Source organism: Hibiscus syriacus, unplaced genomic scaffold (assembly GCF_006381635.1).
Source record: "Hibiscus syriacus cultivar Baekdansim isolate YM2019G1 unplaced genomic scaffold, ASM638163v2 tig00117000_pilon, whole genome shotgun sequence".
In the NCBI taxonomy this organism is placed as follows: Eukaryota; Viridiplantae; Streptophyta; class Magnoliopsida; order Malvales; family Malvaceae; genus Hibiscus; species Hibiscus syriacus.
This window is the reverse complement of record NW_024063516.1, coordinates 1,394,915-1,410,978: the sequence shown is the minus strand read 5'-3', so window position 1 is coordinate 1,410,978 and position 16,064 is coordinate 1,394,915. Positions and strand designations below refer to the sequence as shown.

At 34.8% G+C, this 16,064-nt stretch overlaps 1 protein-coding gene and 1 non-coding gene across 2 annotated transcripts; one reads left to right on the top strand and one right to left on the bottom strand.

Annotated features, from left to right (window-relative positions):
- The first annotated feature begins 7,298 nt into the window (after positions 1–7,298).
- LOC120194770 (ubiquinol oxidase 4, chloroplastic/chromoplastic-like) lies at positions 7,299–10,323 on the top strand. The gene is made up of 9 exons (XM_039196978.1): positions 7,299–7,483; positions 7,568–7,763; positions 7,875–7,968; positions 8,158–8,273; positions 8,487–8,595; positions 9,026–9,094; positions 9,387–9,458; positions 9,544–9,591; positions 9,877–10,323. Exons 1-9 carry the CDS (start codon positions 7,344–7,346, stop codon positions 10,089–10,091), a joined length of 1,059 nt encoding a protein of 352 aa, XP_039052909.1. The 5' UTR covers positions 7,299–7,343; the 3' UTR covers positions 10,092–10,323.
- A 233-nt stretch (positions 10,324–10,556) lies between these two features.
- On the bottom strand, positions 10,557–10,666 carry LOC120194783. The gene has a single exon (XR_005523001.1). It is a non-coding gene; the product is annotated as a small nucleolar RNA snoR111 (small nucleolar RNA).
- Positions 10,667–16,064: the final 5,398 nt, after the last annotated feature.

Here is a 16,064-nt window from a genome sequence, read left to right as displayed (position 1 = left end):
CGGTTCGGTATGTAAAATGAAATTGACATTGAGTAGTATTAGTATTTAGTGTTAATGTATTGATTAAGAAACGTTTATGTTTAATATTAGGTGAAAAAAGATGTGAGGTCCAAATGGAATTCAATGAGTGATGCTGAAAAGGAACCTTACATCACACAGTCAAGGAATGATAGTAAAGAATACAAAGAACGGAGGAAAGCACATGAAAATAAGGTATTCATTAAACTTGTAAATACGTTGATACAAAATATATAACTATAACATTATATATTGTTAAAAATGTAGGAAGTGTCGACAAGATGCAGCATTAAAGGGTGAATTTATTAATTAAACACCTTAAGGAGAAGGGTCAGTTGAATGTGCTGGGAGAAATAGGTTTTGGATCGTTGATCGGAGTAAGGGATCGACCTATTCGGAGGGAATTGTGTCGATCCTTGATGGCACAATTTGACGTCAGTCAATGTATGGCTAAGTATGGTGATTATTCATTCCCCTCTGGGGGTATCGACTGCTGTAGCCGTATTGGGGGTACAAAACAAAGGCAAAAGTGTTATAGAAGTCTGTAGGAGTAAGAACTGGAAAGCACTTGCCTCCAAATATGGTTTGAATCATAAGGTGACATATGCTGAAGTTGAAGAGGATATCAAAAGTGGATCTTACTGGGGGGATGAGCTGAAGGCCCGAGTTCTATTGTACCTTGTCGGGATATTTCTTTGTCCAACGGGTGATACGTCAACGAACAAGGAAAATATGAAGCTCATTTGTGATGAAGGCTTGAAGGGTGAATTCAATTGGGCTGAATATATCCATTCGAGATTGATTGAATCAATCATCACCTTTAAAAAAGGGCAGCCAGAGATACCTCAAAGGGTGCATAGCAATCTTAGAGGTAAATGAGTTGAATCACTTTTTTGTGTTTTTATATAAAAATATAAATTTTATTATAAATGCAGGTTGCACTGTTCGATTTTTGGTCGGGCTGTGAGGCAGTGCCGGCTTATGAAAGAACTGGAGTGGCACGCATCCGTGCATGGGGGAAGGAAGAGGTGGTTAGAGTGATGGTGAAGTTGAAGTTGGATAGAGGGAAGAAGCAAGAAATGGTAATAAATGTAATTAAATAATATTAAGAATATAATCAATGTCTTACTATTGTAATTTAATTTTGAAGGTTATTGGCAAGGATGTAGAGGAGGCAGTGGAGGCAGAGGAGAAGAAAGGAGGGATGGTTGTATTGGGGGATGACGGTGAGTGGGACGACGGTGAAGCAAAACAGAGTAACTTCGACATTTTGATGTCTGAATTGGCTGATATCAAAAAAATCCAATTTGAAATCATGCAAAGACAATCAAGAGTCGAAGAGAAACTTGATCAAGTCGTAGAGAAACTCGAGAGAGTCGAAGATACACTCGAGAGGCATAAGGGGGTAGTGGAAGGAAAAATAGATGGAGTGGTGAAAGAAGTAGAGGTGTTGAGGGGTGAAGTGGTGAAAGAAGTTGGGGTGTTAAGGGGTGATATTAAGATGGTGACGGGAGAAAAATTTGAGGGAGTGGTGAAGGAGGTTGTGGATTTGAGGAGTGAACTTACGGGGGTGAAGGGGGTGGTTGATAAATACTCGGATGAAGGAGCTCAATTGAAGGGTGAAATAAAAGAGATGAAGAGCTATGTAGAAAAAAAGTACGATGAACTGAAAAATATGAAGAAGAAAAGAGGGAGGAGGAAGAAGAAGAGATGGAAGAAATGAGGAGGAAGGAAGTCGATGTCATTTATACACCGGAGAGTGTTATAGCAGCAGTTTTGGATTCGGAATGTCCTGCACCCCAGAAGAAGAAGCAGAAGGTAAGTTTAATAAAAGAATACTTAATTTGATTTTTATTATGTTGTTGTGACAAAAATTTGTATGCAAAATTGTAGGTTGAAAAAGCGGATATTCCAAGCGGAATTGATGACATCGAAGCTGCAATTTGTGATTTTATGGAATAGCGAGTTAGAATCGGGGTAAGTGAAATATATTGTTTTGTGAGTGATATTTAAATATTTCATGACAACATATTAATCCTAATGATTCATACAGATATTCTGTAATATCAATGGGAAATCAATTCGCTACTGTATACGACGTTGCAACGTTGAAGCCTACGGAATGGGTTGGCGGTGTGGTAAGTAGAAAGTAGAAAATGTTAAAACTTATTGAATATGTTCTGATTGTGTAATTAATTTGTTAGGTTATCGATTTGCTCGCCTGGACCATATGCTACGATTCTCAAAAGTCACTCCGGAGGATTGGCTACCTTCCATACCTCTTAGTGGTGAGTTAAATTAATAAATATTGAAAAGTAGTGTTATAGACGGTAAATTAATAATGTTTGTTGCGTAATTACAGCAACAGACGTTGGAAGCCAACAACAAAGAAAGTGTTGAGAGTATTTCTACCTTCTGGGGTGTCATATTGGATAACTATGTGAAATTCACCGACTGTGAGAAGGTAAGACACCATACCAATTGCAAATGATGTTTTCGGATATAGAATGTTGAATTTTGTCAAATTGGGTGTGAAATTTGTTGCAGATCATGATCACAATAAACTACCATAATTCACATTGGTATCTGTTGGTGTTGGATATGGTAGATCATATTGTAACAATATATGATAGTATGTTTACAACTGAAGCAGCTAAACAGAGAGTGAAGGATGCTAAGAGATTGGTATGTATGTATGTATGAAAGGACATTATGTAAATTATAATGCATAATTTTTTGGTGCATAACTTCTTCTATTTTAATGCAGATTAAAATATTAGATTCTTATAATAAGAAACGCATTTGGGTTGAGTCCTGTGGATCTCTAGGAAAGTATCCCTTGAAAAATTTCAAATTTGTGGAGCATAAGAAGAATAAGCAATTGAATGGGTATGAGATGTTATCACAAATAGAAAGCTTAATTTATGCAGTATTCATCATAATTGACATGTGTGATTTTCAAATTTTGTAACAGATATGATTGCGGCATGTATGTGATGATGTGGATGGAATCGATCGGTTCTACAGGGGCAACTGGTGATTTTGTAAGTGGATAGAAAAAATCGTTTGTGGTAAAATTGTTAAAAGTCGTATATTGAATGCTGTAGTTGACAATACTTAACGTTCTGACAATTTGAATATAGGTTGTTGGAGACTGGGATCGATCGCGAGTATTAAACGATCTCGTAAGCCACAATCAAAATGAACGAAGACAGGAGATAACAAAAGCTGCAATATTACATAAGAATAACAAAAGAATGCAATGATGTAAATGTAGGGTTAATTTTGTATAAGATTTATAATTTTGTATACGATTTATATTTTCGTATGTGAATATAATTATGAATGAGATGAGAAAAGTTAGCAGTATGTTGTTGTACATGTTTCTTATACACATTAAGGGTCATGTTGATACTTGGAAGTAAAAGGCAAATTTACAATATGGCCAAAAGGATGTAATTTTTCAATCTAACCGGTACAATTATACCGGTTTTATGTGAGAATATGTCTAAATAATGTGTCGACACTAATATAGTTTGTGTTGATATTTTTTTTCCAGAATGAATGGAAAACAGGGTGCACCATAAAGTGTCGATCCATATATAAAAAGTGTCGATCCCAAAATCATCGAACCCAAAAGTATAATGTAATATGTAATTTTTCAATCTAACCGGTACAATTATACCGGTTTTATGTGAGAATATGTCTAAATAATGTGTCGACACTAATATAGTTTGTGTCGATATTTTTTTTCCAGAATGAATTGAAAACAGGGTGCACCATAAAGTGTCGATCCATATATAAAAAGTGTCGATCCCAAAATCATCGAACCCAAAAGTATAATGTAATATGTAATTTTTCAATCTAACCGGTACAATTATACCGGTTTTATGTGAGAATATGTCTAAATAATGTGTCGACACTAATATAGTTTGTGTCGATATTTTTTTTCCAGAATGAATGGAAAACAAGGTGCACCATAAAGTGTCGATCCATATATAAAAAGTGTCGATCCCAAAATCATCGAACCCAAAAGTATAATGTAATATGTAATTTTTCAATCTAACCGGTACAATTATACCGGTTTTATGTGAGAATATGTCTAAATAATGTGTCGACACTAATATAGTTTGTGTCGATATTTATTTCCAGAATGAATGGAAAACAGGGTGCACCATAAAGTGTCGATCCATATAAAAAAAGTGTCGATCCCAACATCATCGAACCCAAAAGTATAATGTAATATGTAATTTTTCAATCTAACCGGTACAATTATACCGGTTTTATGTGAGAATATGTCTAAATAATGTGTCGACACTAATATAGTTTGTGTCGATATTTTTTTTCCAGAATGAATGGAAAACAGGGTGCACCATAAAGTGTCGATCCATATAAAAAGTGTCGATCCCAAAATCATCGAACCCAAAAGTATAATGTAATATGTAATTTTCAATCTAACCGGTACAATTATACCGGTTTTATGTGAGAATATGTCTAAATAATGTGTCGACACTAATATAGTTTGTGTCGATATTTATTTCCAGAATGAATGGAAAACAGGGTGCACCATAAAGTGTCGATCCATATATAAAAAGTGTCGATCCCAACATCATCGAACCCAAAAGTATAATGTAATATGTAATATGTAATTTTTCAATCTAACCGGTACAATTATACCGGTTTTATGTGAGAATATGTCTAAATAATGTGTCGACACTAATATAGTTTGTGTCGATACTAATTTAAATATGAATGGAAAACAGGGTGCACCATAAAGTGTCGATTCATATATAAAAAGTGTCGATCCCAAAATCATCGAACCCAAAAGTATAATGTAATATGTAATTTTTCAATCTAACCGGTACAATTATACCGATTTTATGTGAGAATATGTCTAAATAATGTGTCGACACTAATATAGTTTGTGTCGATACTAATTTAAATATCAAGTGTTTTCCACCGTTTACGATATATAGTACTCTTAATCGAGAAACCCTAAACATAAAGGCAAGCAGGCAGATCTTCCTCTTTCTTCTACCGTTATCATAAGTGACGACCAGATATTCAGGTAAATTTATCGATATTTTATGGGTTTGATTAATTTCTATATTGGAGTTTTTATCCTGAATGTGTTTGTGTTCCATTGTAATAGGGGTAGCATCCAACCAAAATGGCTCCAAAACGTCAGCGTCAGAAGCGAGGTCTTTCTCAAAGCTCTTCTTAACCCAGTTCTTCTCAACCACCTCCTTCTGTAACAAACGATTCTTCTGAGGAAATCAGGTCCTTCGAAACTCTGAACTTTAGATCCGACATGGAGAAACAAAGATGGCAGACGAGTTTTAAAGTAAGGAAGATTCGTCCCGAACGTGTCATTGACCTGGGTTTCTTGTTTGATGATAAATATGCATTTAGTTTTAAATCCACATTTACATCTTGGGGTTGGCTTGAATTCCTTGGTGTAGAACCAAGATATTATCCCAACCTAGTTAGAGTCTTCTACAACAATGCTTCCTTACAGCACGAGCCTAATAAGACTAATATAATAGGAATTAATACACATGTCATGGGGAAGGATATATATATATCTCCAGAAACTATTGCGGAGGGTTTAGGTGTAGCGAATACAGGGGATTCAGATGAAAATGGTGTAGATTGGTCTACAATTAAACGGGTTACTAGAAATAGCCCAATTCACCTCGATGTAGAGTCGAGAGTGTTTCACAAAATGCTCACATGGTATATCCGGCCTAGTGGGGATTTTCTCGTTTTTGATTGCTTGGATAGTTGTTCTCTTGCTTCTTCAAGTGTCCTTAGCTTGTAATTTATAGCTTGGAATGTGTTTGATGTTGTATATATTATTATTAAATTAAAAACAATAAACATATATATTACATATTTATTATTATCTTTGGTTAATGTTGTTAAATTAAAAATTCTAAATAATATTTTATAAAATATCAAAAAATCAAATAATTTTTTGTGCAAATGAAATTATTAAATTAATATTGTAGGTGGAAAACATGAAACACTATTAAAAAAAATTGAAACATAAATTACATAACTTTAAAAGAAGTATCGATTCTTTTTATAAAAGGTATGGACACTTTCAATATAATAGGTAAAAATATGATGTAATAGGTAGCGCTTATATAATGTAATAGGTATCGTTTATATAATGTAATAGGTAGTGGTTATATTGTAAAGTGTCTATCCTTTTTATAAAAGTGTTCATACTTTTTTCACTGTGGAAAACATTAATTTAAGATTATCTTTTGAGTGAGTTTTAAGATTTTAATTTAGTAATTATAGGCGTCTAATGATTTATTTTTTACGTTACGATATATATTTAATGTTGTTAAATTAAAAATTCTAAATAATATTTTATAAAATATCAAAAAATCAAATAATTTTTTGTGCAAATGAAATTATTAAATTATATTGTAGGTGGAAAACATGAAACACTATTAAAAAAAATTGAAACATAAATTACATAACTTTAAAAGAAGTATCGATCCTTTTTATAAAAAGTATGGACACTTTCAATATAATAGGTAAAAATATGATGTAATAGGTAGCGCTTATATAATGTAATAGGTATCGTTTATATAATGTAATAGGTAGTGGTTATATTGTAAAGGTCTATCCTTTTTATAAAAGTGTCCATACTTTTTTCACTGTTGAAAACATTAATTTAAGGTTATCTTTGAGTGAGTTTTAAGATTTTAATTTAGTAATTATAGGCGTCTAATGATTTATTTTTTACGTTACGATATATTATTATTAAATTAAAAATTCTAAATAATATTTTATAAAATATCAAATAATCAAATAATTTTTTGTGCAAATGAAATTATTAAATTAATATTGTAGGTGGAAAACATGAAACACTATTCAAAAAATTGAAACATAAATTACATAACTTTAAAAGAAGTATCGATCCTTTTTATAAAAAGTATGGACACTTTCAATATAATATAATGTAATAGGTAAATTTGTAATACTATCGGTATAAATATACCGGTTTACTTATAAATTAGGTAAATATAAGCACTACCTATTACATTATATAAGCGCTACCTAGTATGTTATTGTACTTTATAATATTTCCGGTTAAATAATATAACATAACCGGTATAAATTTTAACCGGTCACTTATTTAACCGGTCACGCCGTATATTAACCGTTTTTTAGGCGCCGCACCGCAGAACTACCCCAAAATTATAACTAAACCTCAGGTCACATTTGTTAACAACCAATTGCCACTTTCCGTTTGCCTTTCTCTGTTTATTTGTTAATTTCCACGGGGCATTACAAATTTCGATGCGATGAGTCTCTCTTCTTCGGCGTTTGCAATCTCAGCTTCCTCCTTTTACCTCAAAGCCAGGCATCCTAAAACCCGTGTTCCTTTCAACTTCCAAAACCCTTTGCGTTGCAGCTCCCCACCTTCCATTCGACGGCTATCCAGGTAATCTGTTCGACTGATCCTTCGGCTCCCCACGGTGTAATTAAAAAAAAATTAGTTTATAGTTTTTAACTTGAATTCTTGTAGGAAGTTGTATCCAGTCAAAGCAACAGTCCTTCAGGAAGACGAAGAAGAAGAAGTTGTCATAGAAATATCATTTCCGACGAAAAGTCCCCTAGGAAATGAGATTGAAGAAGTAGGGGAATCACGTGCGAATTCATCTTCTAGTGGTTTGGAGAGATGTGTCATTAAGGTTGAACAATCTGTGAACATATTCCTCACGGTAAAATGATTTTTTTCTGATTTTTTTGGAATTACTGTACTTCAAATTGAACCCTTTATTTTTCAGCCAATTTTGATTTGTCATTGATGTTGCTGCAACTTTTTTCTTAAGGATTCAGTTATAAAGATACTTGATACATTGTACCGTGACAGAGATTATGCCAGATTTTTTGTGTTGGAAACAATTGCTAGAGTTCCTTATTTCGGTTAGCAACTTTTTTCTTACATCCTTAATTCTCTGTCCTCATTATACCAGAAAAAAAGTGTACTTGTGTGAGGGTGTTCTTATTTGTTTTAACAGTTTGCTTGAACTTGCTTACATGATCTTCCATTTCCTGGATATAATTAAAAGGGTTTTCTTGATATTTGGGTATTGTTTTTTTTCTTTATGGCAGCCTTTATATCTGTCCTGCACTTGTATGAGAGTTTTGATTGGTGGAGGAGAGCGGACTATCTGAAAATGCATTTTGCTGAGAGCTGGAATGAGATGCACCACCTGCTAATTATGGAAGTAAGGTCCTTAAATGGTTAAATGCTAATATAAACCGTGATTAGAATGGGATGATTTCCAGTGAGTTGAATAGAAAATTATAATTGATGAAGATAATAGACGGTATCTTCAATGTTGCTTTAAGGGGGAAAAGGAAAAACCTAGCATGGTGCATACCAATCGTATAATGTTGTGTCTCAGTTACGTGACTTCTCTTATCACATTTGGTCGCAGGAATTGGGAGGGAATTCTTGGTGGTTTGACCGCTTTCTTGCTCAACATATAGCATTTTTTTATTATTTCATGACAGTCTTCATGTATGCCTTAAGCCCAAGAATGGCATGTAAGTACTTTTATCTGGATTTCACTTTGCACAATGCCTCTCACTCTTCTGCACATGCGCACACAAACATGCTTTTTGGGTTCTTCTGGCGTCTTTATTTGGCATGATGAAAGGACATTTCCTGCTCAATTGAAGCCCTTATACAGTAATGAGCTTGTAGGTGAAACCTATTGATGGACATCAGCAGTTATTGAGACTAAAATTGCCATAACTTGGTAGTTATGCAAAGGGATATTCTTGCATACAACCATGAACCAACGGCCTGCTGCCTTAACTTCAACCTATATATCTGTTTTAACTAGAAAGATTCCAAAGACAATAAAGGGATTGCTTTATATATCTGTAGAGTGGGTGACTGAGATTGAAGCTTGCTCACCTCCATTTATCTGTGGTGCTTAATTTAACATATTTGGTTTCATGACTACTGCAGATCACTTTTCTGAATGTGTAGAGAGTCATGCCTTTGAAACCTATGATAAATTTATCAAGGTCCAAGGAGGTAAGTTGACAGCTTCATATTTCCTGATCATCAATGGCTTCATATTTCCTGATCATCAATCTTAAGCTAGCTTGCACTTTGTACATGAATCATTTGTCACAGGTTCGACAAAAAGCTCTAGTTTCAAATTATCCTGCGCATCTAAGTTAATTGGTCACTGGCAACTAATTGGTGTTGAGGGCTTTTTTGACGTGTCTTAGATTGTTGCATTGCATCTATACATTTCAGTTTTAATTGTTAACTGACTGCCTTTTCCCAATTTTTATATGATATTTCTTTTGTTTCTTTGTAGACGAGTTGAAAACAAAGCCTGCTCCCAAGGTTGCTATCAAGTACTATACCGGAGGTGATTTGTATTTGTTTGGTGAGTATATCCTTTTGCATTATATGGTTCAGTATTTTAATATCTCGTATTGGGATTTAACAGTTCGTCCACATTTCCCGTCCAGATGAATTTCAAACTGCTAGGGCTCCTTGTTCACGAAGACCAAAAATAGGTAATGGACAGGGTTTTTCCTCCACAGTCCTACTTTATCACATCGCAAAGCCTATATGTGTTACATTGTTAGAGAAGAAGTTAATTAGAAATTCATTCTTTAACTAGATACAGTGTTGTCTATACGAGTGTGATTTCTGCATCAAGTCCGCTTGTAGTAATCATAAAGACCATTAATAATGGCCTGCATAGGGTGTGACGATAAACTATAGGAATCTAGTTGCTAAATTGTTGACGCAAACTGACAGAAGTGGTTTGTATTTTGATGTCCATTCACACTTCATAGATAATTTGTACGATGTGTTTGTGAATATTAGAGATGATGAAGCTGAACATTGTAAGACAATGAAGGCCTGTCAGACTAACGGAAACCTCCTGTCTTCTCATTCATATGAGGATGACTTTGAAGACATGCCTGATTGCATGATTCCTGAAGCAGATTGTGAAGGAATTGTAGACTGTATAAAGAATCTTTCACGTCCACTCAAGAAAAGCAAATAGATATAATTGAGAGAAATGGATAATGCACTCATGCGAGTCTAAACTCAACACATAGTGTGACATGAGATGTATAAAATATAAGAAAATTACATAGCTACAATATTATTGCATTTAATTCATAAATGCAGGTTTCTGTATTGAATTTCAGATACCTTCCCTGCTTAGAAGGAAGGATTCCTCTTGGACATTGTTAAAGGCCATCTTGCAATACAAAGCAATACGTTGATAGTGATTACAATATGTGATTTGTGCAACTAGCAGTGCCCTTTTCATTGTTAAAGTCGTTTTCTCTTCGGTTCTCCAAAATAAGTGAATCTAATATTGACACTGGACTAAGTTAATACGTGGTATCTCATGTGCCCCTCTGGACTTGTACTAGCTTCCATAAAAGAAATGCAATGTGAAGAAAATCCAGAAACAGCGGGGAAAAAAAGGAGGGGGGGGGGTGGTACGTGAAGAAAAGAAGTGTGGACGAGCGACAATCAGAACGTCAATGGACGAGTGAAACGGTTTCTCGGCCTTTGAATTTGATATACCTCACTATTCTCCCCACTTTTTAAACGAACTGAGGTTTTCCGACGAATAATTTGGCACTAAACAATGAAAAACCAAGAACAGATACAATAAGCTCTACAGGCAACGCAAAGGATCAGTAACGTGTAGAAGCAGTGGAAGCAGTTTGATGTTTGTTTACCTATGGCTTATGGGTTTTATTTTATTATTTTATAGAGGCTTAACCTAACCCTAGACGCTCCTGTCCCTTTTTGGATTACTATTAAAATCGGGGTATACTGACTGCACATCTGTTTGAATGGGCTGTTGAAGTTGGGACATGGCTTAATCCGTTTGAATGGGGAGTTTGACCCCTAGTAACAGCCCACTGCATTTCATCGTTCCCACTTATTCAGGACTTGCTTATATTAGATGTTTGAACCACCTCCCTGCCAAATCAAAAGTAAAGAAATACGTGGATATTATTACTATTCTTCTTCTTCCTGGCATAACAAGCAACCATGCAAATAAACACAAGTTTCAAATTGAAATTGGATTTACTACGTGCTTGTTAATTCGTTTGGAGATAATAATTTACATATGTACGAGTTTGGTTGTGAAACTCTGTGTCAGTAGGCCTATGAACAATTTTATTTGATTCCAAGTAACTAGGCACTTGGAAACAATAATTATGTTCTGCCTCTAGACTCAACTCACCAGGGGCAAAGAAACAAGTAATGATGGCCATGGGAAAAAAGTAGGATGATGAATGATGGCGGAATTAGTTACTTATGTTCTATTCATAATTTCAGACTTCACCCACTCAGCCTCACAATCAATGATCGATGCACTTATCGGGGATAACAGGCACTCCAACAAGGCTTAGAGGACATATGCCAAGTGCTGGGCCAAGCTGGATATTTTGACATGTTTTATATTTACCTAATCTCCCATTCTCTCGTTCTTTTGCCATTTGTAGTCACATGAAGAAGCAGATAGGTGTTTTCTAAAATATTGCTCCCCTTTTGGCTTTCCCTGCATTCAGATTGATTAGGCAAATTGCAATCTGTTTTATTCCACTATGCACTTATCGTCAACTTTCCAATAGCAAGTTTTTAGCACATATAGAGTCTCAGAAAGGACAGTAACTTTTGGCGACAGTGACTTCCAAATTGCCTTTTAGGTCAGTTTCTTTTCTTTTTCAGTGGATAAGCTTCTTGGTCACTTTCTCATTCTATGCTTTACATCAATCTACGTTTACTTGCATTGTAGGTGACTAATGCCAAGGTGCAACGGGTATTACAGTAGTTGGACGTCGTACTTTCAGTTTCGAAAAGGAAGACGGGATGTTATTAGTATTATATTTACACTAACACAGGTTTAAGCAGGCCATTAGAGTCAAACCCCAAGTATTAAATTACATGTAAAACAGAGTCATAAAGTTGCCGCTTTCCTTATTTGAAAATGAAATTAATCAAGTCGAGGAGGCAGGGAGAATGGATTAAAGGTTATAGTTTGCAATCTAACAAATTATTAATATTAATAATTTGTGGTATTTGTATAAAAATATATTTGTATTCGACACATGCATCCGAGTGCAACTATAAATTATTACATTGGACCGACACAAAATATTTAAAATATTAAAGACAGAAATAAGACAGTAGCGTAATATAGCCAAAACAGAATCTAGTGTTAAAAGTCAAATAATTTAGGCACCAAATTGTATTTTGTCAAAGTCAAAAATTAGGCACCTAATTTTTATTGAAATTGGGTAATGGGATAATTAATTTTAGTCATTGTAATTTAGAGTATTTATAAGATTAGTCCTTAAGTTTCAACTATAAATACCCTAGCTCATTTAGCTTCAAAATCATCCCAAATCATTCTAGCTTTCTTCCAATACTAGAGAGATTTTAGAGAGTTTCTTGAGAGTTATTTTCTCCTTTTTATCTAGAGAGAATTATCATTGTTTTCTCCTTGGTAGATCGAGAGAGGTTGTAATTCCTATTTTCTCATAGTGAAATTCTTCTACCGTTGCCCGTGGTTTTTACCCTAAATTTTTAAGGGTTTTCCACGTAAATTTTGTGTCTCTTTTATCTTCATTTTTATTTTCTCAAATTATCAGTTGCGATTTTGCTATATCCGATAGCCGTCTTCCGCAACAATTGGTATCCAAGCCAGATTAGAGTGTGTAATATCTGCTTATTGTCTTTGTGGTTGCCACCAAAAGGTGAATCCTCCAACATAAGAAAGTAAGAAGTTATTACTCATTCTTTGAAGGTTCCAGAGAACTATTCACGATAGTGAAATAGTGGGAGCTATCCATAAAACAAGCTATGGCAACGAAATTTGATATTGAAAAAATTCAATGGGAGAAATTTCTCATTGTGGAAATTGAAGATGAAAGTCATCCTGAGAAAAGACGGTTGTCTAGCAACTATCAGTGAAAGGCCGATGGATTTCACAGATGACAACAAATGGATCAAAATGGACGGGAATGCTATGACAAACTTACATCTAGCATTAGCAGATGAAGTATTGTCAAGCATCGAGGAGAAGAAGAAAGCTAAGGAGATATGGGATCATCTCACCAAACTGTACGAGGCCACATCGCTGCACAATAAAATTTTCCTTAAGAGAAAATTGTACACTCTCCGTATGCCAGAATCTACTTCAGTGACAGAGCACTTAAATACACTGAACACTTTATTTTCTCAGCTTACATCTTTAAGTTGTAAAATAAGAGAACAAGAACGTGCTGAACTTCTACTTCAAAGTCTACCGAATTCGTATGATCAACTCATCATAAACTTGACAAACAGTAATGTCACCAGTCTAGTCTTCGATGACGTTGCAGCTGCTGTTCTCCAAGAAGAAAATCGGCACAAGAACAAGGAAGACAGACAAGTAAATCTGCAACAAGCAGAAGCGTTGACAACGATGAGAGGGAAATCAACAGAACGTTGCCAAAGCAGCAGTCACAAACATGGTAGATCGAAGTCGAGGAGCAAGAAGAATTTAAAGTGCTACAACTGTGGAAAGAAGGGTCACTTGAAGAAGGATTGTTGGAGTCTAAATAAAAACTCCAATCCACAAGGCAATACCACAAATACTTCAGATGATGGAGATGCTCTATGCTGTGAAGCGTCAACCACCGTGGAAGGTAGAAAGAGATATACAGATATATGGCTCATTGATTCGGGAGCAACATATCACATGACCTCAAGAAGAGAATGGTTCCATCATTATGAACCTGTCTCAGGAGGATCTGTGTATAGTTGCAATGATCATGCCTTAGAGATCGTTGGCGTGGGAACCATCAAATTAAAGATGTATGATGGAACAATTAAAGTTGTTTGAGATGTGCGGCACGTGAAAGGCCTGAAGAAAAATTTATTATCCTACGGATTGTTGGATAATAATGCAAGCAAGATTAAAACACAGAAAGGAATCATGAAGGTGTTCCGTGGAGCGCTTGTGGTGCTGAAAGGCAAAAAGATAGCAGCAAACTTGTACATGCTGAAGGGAGAGACATTGCTAGAAGCAGAAGCCTCTGTTGCCTCATGTAGTTCAGATTCGACAATGCTATGTGTTGAGTTAATCGATCGACGGAATCGGCCAAGAGGGGGGTGAATTGGCAATTAAAAATTTCGTGGAAGCTTTTGCAGAAAATTGAAAGTAATTGCACAGCGATTTACAGTGGTTCGACTTTCTCAAACAAAGTCTACGTCCACTACCTTAGCTATCCACACTAAGGATTTTCCAACAAATTCACTAATTTGTTCTTTCTTTTAAGGCCAAAGAGATAACCTTACAACAACCTCAAGAGTATACCCCAACTCTTGAGAACACTCTTTTTCCCAAAGACAAGATTACAAATTTGCAAACTTACAAGAAAACCTCACAAGGTAAGATGTTTGCACAATTCTAGAACAAAGAAAAGAACACTCAAGGATAAATACAATTGAGTACAAAAGTGTTCTTGAAAGCAAATGAATATTGGATGAAAAATAGGCTTGAAATACTCAAACTTGAGGTTTGATGCTTTCTCTTTGATTCTCTCTTGATTCTAGTTGATTGATGTTTCTTGTTGTTGATCAATGGCTCCAGAACTTGTTTAAATACCCCTTGAATCAATTCTGAACGTTGGTGATAATTAGTGGGGATAATAGAGCCGTTTAAGTGTGAAACAATAAATTTTTCTAGGTGGAGCGTCTCATGCATCGATGCATGATCAAGTATGCATCGGTGCATTCGTGTAAAATTCAAATATTTTGACCGTTGGAACACTTGATGCATCGGTGCACCAAGTGTGCATCGATGTATGAAATGCATTCGATGTTTGAGAAATAGCCTGATGCATCGATGCATGGCTTGTGCATCGATGCATCAAATGCATTCGATGTTTTGAAAATATTCAGAGTGCATCGATGCATGGAGTGTGCATCGGTGCATGGAATGCATTCGATGTTCAATTAATTCATCGATGCATCGGTGCATGCCTTTGAATAATTGATTTAAGGCTTGTTTTTGGTTCAAAATACTTTGTGAAAATTGTTTCAAAAATAGTTTAAGTACAAATCACAATTTTACACATTTAGTAAGGTTTAAAATTGATCTTGAAAAACTTGGAGTAATAATTTGATATTCGGTTAATTGAATCGAATATAAAATTGTAAAATCATTTGTAAAATCTTAAAATTCATTTAACTTAATTTGTTATATCGAAATATCAAAAATGTTTTCAACAATCTCCCCCTTTTTGATATAACAAAACATTTGAGTAATTTTAAGATTTGTTTAAGAAATTAGTTTTGAAATCGATTTTGAAAAACTTACTCCCCCTTACTATAGCACATCTCAAATTCTCCCCCTTTTTGTTAAATCAAAAAGACTCTATAAAAACGTTTTAAACAAGAATTTTGAAAAACATTAGCCAATTGATTTATTAATAATAAGCTGCTAAGATCACAATCAAAAGAGAGATTAGCCATTAGTTTTCATAAACAATATTCATAATAAAATGTGAAATGACATAATTTGGTCATAAATTTCTAATGATGCAAAATTAATAAACAGAAAGCGTTAAAATGTCAAACCAAATATATATAATAAGTTCAAGCATCCTCAAACAAACATCCAACAATTAATCAAGTTCAAAGTATCAATCAAACCACAAAAATCAAATCCAAGTTTTAAGAACAAGAAAGCATGGCAAGTAAGTCTACTCCATCGGAGGATCGGGAGGAGGATGTTGAGGAATGGGAGGACGGTTTTGGTGAGACCGACTAGAGGATGTCCTAGGGCGTTTAGGATTAGTCATGGTAAGGAAAATCGGAAAAGGAATATCACCTGCAATTTTAAAACACATGTATGCACAACAATTAATCCCAAAACTCAAATGAGTCCTCAATAATTCAAGGTTCTCTAACAAAGTCCTAATGGGCAAAGTTTTGAAAACTATTTAAAATTAATATC

Excerpts from the sequence above, each read along its gene's own strand:
- LOC120194770 (XM_039196978.1), top strand. The coding sequence starts at position 7,344 with ATGAGTCTCTCTTCTTCGGCGTTTGCAATCTCAGCTTCCTCCTTTTAC. Across the intron at positions 7,484-7,567 it reads TCCATTCGACGGCTATCCAG|GAAGTTGTATCCAGTCAAAG; the intron begins GTAATCTGTTCG and ends GAATTCTTGTAG. Across the intron at positions 9,592-9,876 it reads TTCACGAAGACCAAAAATAG|ATAATTTGTACGATGTGTTT; the intron begins GTAATGGACAGG and ends CACACTTCATAG.